Below are 10,469 nucleotides of genomic sequence, written 5' to 3'. Positions count from 1 at the left end.
ACATGTAGGTAGAGTTATTAAAGTGACCATGCATAGATGATAACAACAGAGAGTAGCAGCGGTGTAAAAGAGGGGAGAAACACTGCCTGGTATAGAGGTCCTGGATGGCAGGAAGCTTGGCCCCAGTGATGTACTGGGCTGGTCGCACTAACCTCTGTAGTGCCTTGCGATCGGAGGCCAAGCAGTTGCCATACCAGGCAGTGATGCAACCAGTCAGGATGCTCTCGATGGTGCATCTGTAGAACCTTTTGAGGATCTGAGGACCCATGCCAAATCTTTTCAGTCTCCTGAGGGGGAATAGGTTTTGTTGTGCCCTCTTCACGGCTGTCTTGGTGTGCATGGACCATGTTAGTTTGTTGGTGATGTGGACACCAAGGAACTTGATGTTCTCAACCTGCTCCACTGCAGCCCCGTCGATGAGAATGGGGGCGTGCTCGGTCCTCTTTTTCCTGTAGCCCACAATCATCTCCTTTGTCTCCTTTAGTTCTCAACAATAGGCTTCTTTAGTTCTCAACAATAAAGAAACATTTGCCTTTCAACTTCCATCGTTACAATTTTGACAATATGAGTCGAACATGTCAAATCCCTCAAACAGCTAATTTGAGGAAGAATCCATCTGTTCTGCCATCAAATGTTGACACAATGTACTCATCCCCATTAGGGCTTTGTCTTTTAATCTTGCTATGACTACCCCTTTGTGTGTGTGTGTGTGTGTGTGTGTGTGTGTGTGTGTGTGTGTGTGTGTGTGTGTGTGTGTGTGTGTGTGTGTGTGTGTGTGTGTGTGTGTGTGTGTGTGTGTGTGTGTGTGTGTGTGTGTGTGTGTGTAACCAGTGTGAAATAGCAAGTTAGTTAGTGGTGCATGCTAGTAGCGTTTCAATCGGTGATGTCACTCGTTCTTTTACAGCATATTACTGGAACACCTAACTACAGCAACATAGTGTATTTCTAGAATTTACAGTGCATTACTGGAAGTACAGTGGTTAGTAAACTGTTGCAGGTTTACAGTGCAGGTAGCTGGTGCCAACGATAGGCAGTATTTATGTTACATGTATTTGATATATGTATTTCAATACTTCAATAGCTATTTTGTAATTTGTATTTCACTGGCCTGAACTATATACAATTCTACTACTATTTTATGACAGTTTAATTAGAATACATTTTCTGATACAAATATACAGTGCCTTCAGAAAGTATTCATACCCGTTGATTATTTTCACATTTTGTTGTGTTACAGCCTGAATTCAAAATTGATTAAATATTTGTAAAGACTCTCTCAACTACACACAGTCCCCTGTAATGACAAAGTGAAAACAGGATTTTAGACATTTTTGCAAATGTATTGAAAAATGAAATATACATAAGTGTAGAAGAGCAGGGGATGTCCATCAGCCTGGGTTGGTGTTGGAGGAGCAACGCAGCAGCAGGGCTGGACACTGGAAACAAACAGGGCCCAGACCCACTTGGCCATGGAGCACTCACAAACAGATGGTAGGTGTGTTCAGTGACAGTGCCTCCTTACAGACAGCTCTCTGTATGTATCTTGCTCCTCAGGTTGTCTTTCCTCCCTTCTACAGACCCCAACCCAGCCCCAGTTCACTGTTTTTTCCAACACAATTTTCAACCTGGCCCCAACACCAACCCAGGTTTTCCCAGTCCCAACACAACCTCTATCAACTGCCAGCCACCACCACCACAAAGACACTGTCAACCACAACTGACTTTTTTGTATTTTACTTTTATTTAACTAGGCAAGTGATTTAAGAACAAATTCTTATTTTCTATGACAGGGTGGGTTAACTGCCTTGATCAGGGGCAGAACGACAGATTTTTACCTTGTCAGCTCAGGGATTTGATCTTGCAACCTTTTGGTTACGAGTCCAACACTCTAACCATTAGGCTACCTGCTGCCCCTGACTAACTAATTGATGGACGGATTATTGCTACCGGTTTTGTGATTGAATGCATTTGATTTTTTATTGTTTGTTTTTCCTTTGATTTGATTAGCATAAGTTGGATTGATTACTTATTGTTTGTTTTGAATTTTAACCAAATTGATTTGAAATGTTTACTTGTAATGAATTTTGGAACAACCACATAAATTGGCCATAAATCTTTACTGTTAAGTAAAAAAATTGACATCGATTCAGAGTAATAAGACATATTTATTCATGACAAACACATTATTCTGCAGTTAGAGCAATTTATTTATTCTACATACAGATAAGCAGGCGGTTACAAGGATTTCAATAAAATGAAATAAATAGATGCATCTAGAAAATCGACAGCCGTTAACCACAGTAAAGCAAGATGTGTGAAAAAGTATTCCAGTCTAGCAAATATCTTATTCTGACTGTAGGCTATTTATTCGGTTTGATAAGTCTGAGAAGCTTTTATTTTGGGCACATCAGTCATTACAATGAGAAAATAGTGAGTCTCACAAAGCCTACTGCACACAGAGGTCATAGGTCAGAGAAGTGCTTAGGGAAGTCTCTTAGAGATGGAGAGTGAATGTTACAGTATGTCACACCACTAAAATAACCATGTAGGCTTCAGTATGTTTACTACAGCCAATCATATACAGAAACCAGTAAAAATGCAGGCAAGACAAGAAAACAGAACATGACTGAGCAGTGGTAGGTATTTAGGAAGGTCAGTATCCCAGGAATCCTCCATATCTCTTCTCTACCACGTCAGGAACATCTTCCAACTCGACGTGTTCCTTTTCCATCTCGTCCTCCTCTTCCTCCCCCCAGGCTCGCTTGTTGAGGAAGCCTCCATAGCGTTTCTGCTCCTCCCTCCACTCGGGCCTGCCCACCCTTCTCATGAAGCCGCCGTAGCGCTTCTGCAGCTCTCGGATACCGTTCTCCAAGTCAGAGCTCTGTCTGGCGCTCCTCAGAAAGCCTCCGTAGCGTTTCTCCACCCCGCCATCACCGCCATCCACGTTCCTCACCAGTTCCCGGAGCAGACTCAGTGTGTCTTCTGGCTCGTCACTCTTCTTCATGAACCCACCGTAGCGTTTGAACAGGATCTCCCTGCCATGGTCGACATCGTCGGGTTCAGGACCGTACAGTTCTGCCGTTTTCTTCATGAATCCCCCGTAGCGTTTCATGAAGCCACCATACTTCTTTACTAGTTGATGTGGGTCGTTGTTGTCCGGCTTGGAGGTCTCTGTGGTAGCCTTGTCTCCCTCTGTTGAACTGTCGGCATTTCTAGCCTGCAGGACATCCTCACACAGTTCCCAGGACTTCTTGGGGCTGAGAGCTCCTTCACACTCTAACGTACATGTCTGGGGGAGAGAACGAGATCAGAAGTCGTAAGGCAATAAAATGATCAGTGTTTTGAAACTCTTTTCTTTACATTTAACTCGATCACATAGGATGATAAACCAGGTTATTCCTCTATCCAATATTTCAACAATATTTCAACTGTCCACCGTTGAAATCTTTGTCTCTTTGTGGTTCTCCTTTCCAATAACTCATAAATCTCATTATCCACTTGAAAAGCACAGTGCTCAGGTTTGCGGTAGAACTACAGTACGGTTGATGGAGAGATACCCAATGATCACAGCCAATCAGACGTTAAGTGCTCTCTGTTGGGTGATAAATGTCACTCTAAATCCCCCAGCACAGTGCCATTGGTCATGGGAGTTGGGAGGCTGGGGGCTCCACACAAACACCCCAGTGCCTTGAGTGTTCCACCATTCCACGTAGTACATTTAGCGGAAGCAAATCAATCCTGAGAATCTAGAAAGCTCAATCTCTAATGGTCTGTGACATTGCTTCTCTCCACCATCAACCTCCTCCTTTGCCTCAGGCAAAGCTTTAGGAGGCGATTGGGGAGGGCATTCCCCATCTGCTATAATTCTACTTTGGTGAATTGAAAACAACATTATGACATAATGCAGATGATAGTTTCTACAGAGTCAGTCAAAGTGAGCCATATTCGTATGAAGTATGATACTTAACTGCAATCTAGTGGTGGAAAATAGAAAGTACACTATTTCAAACTAGGCTGTCCATACTCTCCTATTCAAATGGGTTAGGGTTAGGCTTGAGAAATCATGCAGGTTTGCATGTCATTCTTGGCACAATTTAGATCCAAATAATTGAACAAAAATGAAGCATATGATTTAGGTTGCTCTGTACACTTACAGTAGCAATACTGTTTTTAAATCAACATTTTCCTAAACGTTAATTTAACAGACTTGCATTGTTTCCAAAATAATTATAGGCATGCCAAGATTCCCTTGGCAAATAAATATGCATTTACAAAACAATGTATTTATTTGTACGCTACAAAATAATAGCATCAATGCTATCAGCTGAAACACAATTTGTCAAATGTTTAGAGTCAATGGTGGTTTGTGGTTCAAGTCGTTTATTCCTAACAAGTCCTTGCCCACTGCTTGACTCGCTCTAGTTAGTGTATTGTACCCAAAATCTATTTTACAGCTGATTCTCATAATTCATGTCATTTAATTAATTAACTTATAGATTGTAGGTGTCATAATTAAATCATACGTCTATTTATTCAATTTCCAAGTGATCAATACAGTGGAAATCACAAAACCTAATCACAAAACCAGCGAATGATTGTGATGTACATTTATCTATGGTTTGTAATCTATTGTATGGTTGGTAGCAAATTCTTGGAAATCAGCAGCAGCACTACGAAAAAGGTTTTGAGAAACCCGCGTGCAGATAGCCTAATAGAGAGAGAACATTCAGTAATTACCTATTAATACAAACGTTATGTTATGAAAATGAAGAAAAAAAAGATTGTGTTTTAGTTGTAGGCCTACTTACGAGAGAGTTGATGTCTGTCTGTTGAAGTTGGAGGTGATGAATACAATATGCGCAGTCTGCTCCGCAGTCCGCACTCACCGTCAACACAAGGCACGCGCTTAAAGCCAGCGTCCAGAAGGAACGCATCGATACCGCCATGGGCTGCGAAACAAGAGAGTGAGCAATTAAATGATCGATGCTTTCCAAATCATGAAGTTTGCGGGTCTAAACTATGTTGGCTTATATGAATTTAAACTAAATGCAGAATATATTAGCCAGATACACAAATTAGTTTTGTTCTTCTTCTAGTTGTGTTAGACATTAGACACGAACTAGCCTAAACAAATTAGCCATATGAACATATTATACAAATGAATGGACATATTAGACAAATGCATGGAAGTATCTTACAAGTCCAACATTAGACTGTTCTGGCTCAGAGACAAAATAAAATAAATACAATTATTAACTCACCTTTCTCGTTTGTCGTGTAGCCTCCTACTAATTCAATAATAATACTGATGTTCCAAGTTATTCTGTTGCAGTTATATCGAGGAAAAAACTGTTGAATGTAGCGAACTGCTATATAGTCACTCACTGCGTGGCTAGTTGAGCCCTAAAACAAACTTTATCACTTTAATTTCTGAGTTCGAATCTTGGAAGAGAACGCAGGGAAAGCACCTGCCACTTCAGTCACTATAGGAGCACCGAAACGTTTCAATGTGGGCTTGTTATAAATGCGCGGACTTCTCTGTCGTGCTTCAGCGATCAGACACCCCTTAAATGCCGTACTATAGGAGACCGGCCAACAACAGTGAAGTGATCCCTCATCGTCAAGGGAAAGCTCCTCCTGACGTATAATGAATGACGCACACAATATCAAGTGAGGTGCTCAGCATAATGGTAAGTAACATTTATGGAGATAAGTACTGGAACTAATATTTTTCAAGGCGAGTGGGATCTCCCACTTATATTGCATTGTATGTTTATAGATGTGATGTAGTTGTGCCAGATTACACAATACTGTAGGCCTACAGGCTTAGTAGACGATATTTTTTAAAAGCCATATCAAAGGATAATTGTGTTTGTAAACACAGTCCATGAGTTTAGTTTCCAAAAGTGCCAGTTACTTGTTCTTGTATTTAACCACTGACTGATCTAAGCCTCAGCCAATGTAAACCATTCATAATATCCATAGAGTAGGTTTAGGCCTTAATCACCTGGATCATTTCTTTCCAGCGATTCTCACAGTGTCGAGTCACTAGAGTGACCTGAAACGGTCGCTGTGTTCACTGTCATGTGGTGCTGAACTTTGGAATTCCGATTCAGTGGTGCTGAATCTCAGCTTGTTTGTTTAGGCCTACTTTTGCGCCATCGACCACCAGTGACTAAGTCACCACACGAAGTTCACTGAATCACCTCTCCACACCACAGCCTAGTGATGCCTGGGCAGCAACCTGTGCTGTGACAATGCATTGATTTGATTTACAATACAGAGCAGCAGAAGCAACTCTTTCTAAAATGTCAGGGTTTAGGAGTTACCTGGATTAGCTATCAGCAGCAGGGTACGATACAAATTCCACATAACCATACTACAGAAAGTATTCACACCCATTTACTTTTTCCACATTTTGTTGTGTTACAGCCAACAATTACAATGCATTACATTTTGATTTTTTGTCACTTGCCTACACACAATACCCCATAATATCAAAGTGGAATTATGCTTTTTCAAATTTCTACAAATTAATAAAAAAGGATAAACTGAAATGGCTTGAGTCAGTAAGTATTCAACCCCTTTGTTATGGCAAGCCTAAATAAGTTCAGGAGTAAAAACGTGTTGCATGGAGTCACTCTATGTGCAATAATAGTGTTTAACATGATTTTTGAATGACTACCTCATCTCTGTACCCTACACATACAATTATCTGTAAGGTCCCTCAGTCGAGTAGTGAATTTCAAACACAGATTCAACCACAAAGACCAGGGAGGTTTTCCAAAGCCTTGCAAAAAAGGCATCTATTGGTAGACTCTTAGAAAAAAAGGGTTCCAAAAGGGCTCTTTGGGGTGGGATAGGGTTCTACCAATAACTGTTTTGATCAGAAGAACACTTTTTGGAAGAAACGGGTTCTTTGTAACGCAAAGGATTTTACCTAGAACCTTTAACATCCTAAGAACCGTTTTTGGAAGAAAGGGTAATGTTTGGGCCAAATCAAGCACAACACATCACTGAGTACCACTCTTCATATTTTCAAGCATGGTGGTGGCTGCATCCTGTCATGGGTATGCTTGTCATCGGCAAGGACTAGGGAGTTTTTGGGATTACAATTTTTTTATAGAGCTAAGCACAGACAAAATCCTGGAGGAAAACATGGTTCAGTCTGCTTTCAGTCTGCAAATTCACTTTTCAGCAGGACAATAACCTTAAACACAAGGCCAAATACACATGGGAGTTGCTTACCAAGGCAGCAATTGAATGCTCCCGAGTGGCCAATTTACAGTTTGACTTAAATTGGCATGAAAATCTATGACAATACTTGAAAATGGCTGTCTAGCAACCAACTTGCATGATCAACAACCAACTTAACAGAATAATAAAAACAAAAATAATGTGAAAATATTGTACAATCCAGGTATGCAAAGCTCTTAGACACTAACCCAGAAAGACTCACAGCTGTAATCGCTGCCAAAGGTGATTCTAAGATGAATTTACTCAGGGGTGTGAAAACATTTTTATTTCATTTTCAATAAATTTACAAAAATGTCTAAAAACATATTTACACTTGGTCATTATGGGGTATTGTGTGTAGATGGGTGAGCAAAATTATTTAATCCATTTTGAATTCAGGCTGTGACACAACAACATGTGGGAATTAGTCAATGGGTATGAATACTTTCTGAAGGGGACTGTATACCAATGTGGATGATAATTATCATTAACTCCCTATTTTGCATTGTCACTCAATATTAGATGTCGAAATAGCAACCTCAAGCAGGCTAGTGCTGAACCATGCCAAAAAGACAATACATTAAGCTTGTGTAAGCAATTTAGAAGCAGCTTTAGAAGCATAAGATCATGATTGTTGTAGTGTTTCCAAAACCACTCTATGCAAAGCCTCACCAATGGTCTGCTTACTAAACAAATGTACTGTACTGTAGATTGTAATACTTATCACCATTATTCTCTGAACAAACAGAACTCAAGGCTCAAACTAATACATTACCAAAGTAGGCTTTAGAATTTATATTTTTTTGTAAGTCGTTGGGGTGGGGGGTTTCCTTTCCTTGCTGGATTCCCTGCTGATATAATATAAAAGCTATTTATGAAATCTACAAAATGCTTTAGAGCATGTACTGTAGGGGAGCAAAGAAATCAATATCGCTGTTTGGAATTTATAGAAATCACAGCCATGGAGCAAGTACCACACGAAGAGGGGGGATGCTTTTAAATGTCGAGTTGCACTCACCCCCACTTTAGTCAATTTTAAACCAGTACTTGATTTGTATGGTTATGAAAAGGGCCCATGCAGTCCCCGTTGCCTTCCAAGTCAAAATTGTTCAGATATCACCATGTATACCTGGCATTTTGCTTAGAAATGGTACAAGGACTTGTAAAGCAAGGTATTATGGCTACAGTATTTGAAGCTGTTTATCATGTACAGTAAAGGGAGACCGGGGTTGGTTGTCTCAGTGCTTTTACACCCAATCTAGAGGGTGCTGTGTAATAATTGAATAACTTCACCATGCTCAAAGGGATATTCAGTGTCTGATTTTATTTTATCTTTTTGCCATTTACTAATAGGGTTTTGAAAAACCTCCCTGGTCTTTGTGGTTGAATCTGTGTTTGAACTTCACTACTCAACTGAGGGACCTTACAGATAGTTGCATGTGTGGGGTACTTAGATGAGGTAGTCATTTGAAAATCATGTTAAACACTGTTAATGCACACAGAGTGAGTCCATGCAACTTATTAAGCAAGTTTTAACTCCTGAACTTATTTAGGCTTGCCATAACAAAGGTGATGAATACTTACAAAGACATTTCATCTTTTCATTTTTAATTAATTTGTAAAAATGTCAATAAACATAGTTCTACTTTGACATTATGGGGTATTGTGTGTAGGCCAGTGACCAATTTTGTTTAATTCATTTTAAATTTAGGCTGTAACACAACAAAATGTGAAAAAAGTCAAGGGGTGTAAATACTTTCTGAAGGCACTGTACACAATTCCATCTTTGCCTGGTCCGTGGGTTTTGGTGGGCAGCCCTCTCTTGGCAGGTTTGTTGTGGTGCCATATTCTTTCCATTTTTGAATAATGGATTTAAAGGTGCTCCGTGGGATGTTCAAAGTTTTAGATATTTTTTTATAAACAAAACCTGATCTGTACTTTTCCACAACTTTGTTCCTGACCTGTTTGGAGAGCTCCTTGGTCTTCATAGTGCCGCTTGCTTGGTGGTACCCCTTGCTTAGTGGTGTTGCAGACTCTGGGGCCTTTCAGAACAGGTGTGTGTATACTGAGATCATGTGACAGATCATGTGACACTTAGATTGCAGACAGGTGGACTTTATTTAACTAATTATGTGACTTCTGAAGATAATTGGTTGCACCAGATCTTATTTAGGGGTTTCATACAAAGGGGGTGAATACATATACACGCACCACTTTTCCGTTTTAAATGTTTTCGAATTTTTTAACGTATTTTTTTTTTTTTACTTCACCAATTTGGACTATTTTATGTATGTCCATTTCATGAAATCCAAATAAAAATCCATTGAAATTACAGGTTATAATGCAACAAAATAGGAAAAACGGCAGTAGGGGGAAACCACTTGGCGTTGGTTCAACTTAATTTCATTGAAATGACATGGAAACAACATTGATTCAACTAGTGTTTGCCCATTGGGACCATGGTTATACTTTTTGTTCCCGGGCTCAAGGAGCATCGCGCAGCATGGTAAAAGAAATGGCAGGACTAATGAAGTTGGACACATACTACACTGTGTTTGCAAATAGTTTCTATACACCTTCTATAGGTGATGCCTTACAAAGTCATAAAAACATTGACTTTGTAAGGCTTCACACACACACACACACACACACACACACACACACACACACACACACACACACACACACACACACACACACACACTTTCAAACTAAGTAAGGTGCTCTTGATCCAGCCTACATTTCCAACATCCCACCTAGACATTCCTGTAGGGTGGATTGAAGTAACTATTTCCAAATGCAATCTGCTCACGCAATGCAGAGTTTGTTTGGCTCAGCGAGAGATTGCTATTGTGTTTGTTGAAGAGACACAACAGGCAGTTCAAGAGCCCCTTTGGGACAAAAAGTAAGCTCACTGTAAAAGGTGAGGACATTGATTGATTAACCAACAGAAATACTTGACGATCCAAAGAGGGTGCAACATTTCGCTGTATGTGTAAAATGTCCATATGTGTAAAACTCCATAAGAAGGTGCATCAAGTTCATGTACTCACATTTATTAAGGGTTGATGTTGTATTTAAATGAATTGGTGAACAGTCTGAATGTGTAACGCTCATCGTTGAAGGGGGACCAAAACGCAGCGGATAAAGTGCTCATCCTCTATTTATTAAAGAAAACACTGAATCAACACAAAACAAAAGACGAAAACAGTCCAGTAAGGTGCGTAGACTAT

General features: G+C 40.0%; 2 protein-coding genes across 2 annotated transcripts in view; one reads left to right on the top strand and one right to left on the bottom strand.

Moving 5' to 3' along the window:
- Positions 1 to 2,192: 2,192 nt before the first annotated feature.
- On the bottom strand, positions 2,193 to 5,385 carry penkb (proenkephalin b). Its single transcript, NM_001141836.1, has 3 exons — positions 5,262 to 5,385; positions 4,809 to 4,949; positions 2,193 to 3,289 (listed from the first exon to the last, which is right to left on the bottom strand). Exons 2-3 carry the CDS (start codon positions 4,944 to 4,946, stop codon positions 2,654 to 2,656), a joined length of 774 nt encoding a protein of 257 aa, NP_001135308.1. The 5' UTR covers positions 4,947 to 4,949; positions 5,262 to 5,385; the 3' UTR covers positions 2,193 to 2,653.
- A 285-nt stretch (positions 5,386 to 5,670) lies between these two features.
- The window catches only part of sdcbp (syndecan binding protein (syntenin)), a 49,342-nt gene continuing 44,543 nt past the window's right edge, over positions 5,671 to 10,469 (top strand). The window contains exon 1 of the mRNA XM_045710978.1: positions 5,671 to 5,690. The gene's annotated coding sequence lies outside the window, so the exon portion shown is untranslated. The remainder of the gene's footprint in view (positions 5,691 to 10,469) is intronic.

Source organism: Salmo salar, chromosome ssa29 (assembly GCF_905237065.1).
Source record: "Salmo salar chromosome ssa29, Ssal_v3.1, whole genome shotgun sequence".
In the NCBI taxonomy this organism is placed as follows: domain Eukaryota; kingdom Metazoa; phylum Chordata; class Actinopteri; order Salmoniformes; family Salmonidae; genus Salmo; species Salmo salar.
Note: the sequence above shows the minus strand (reverse complement) of the source record. Positions and strands in the feature narration are given on the sequence as shown.

Coding starts and splice junctions, on each gene's coding strand:
- penkb (NM_001141836.1), bottom strand. CDS start 4,946: ATGGCGGTATCGATGCGTTCCTTCTGGACGCTGGCTTTAAGCGCGTGC. Junction 3,290..4,808: donor AGACAGACATCAACTCTCTC/GTAAGTAGGCCT, acceptor TCTCTCCCCCAG/ACATGTACGTTAGAGTGTGA.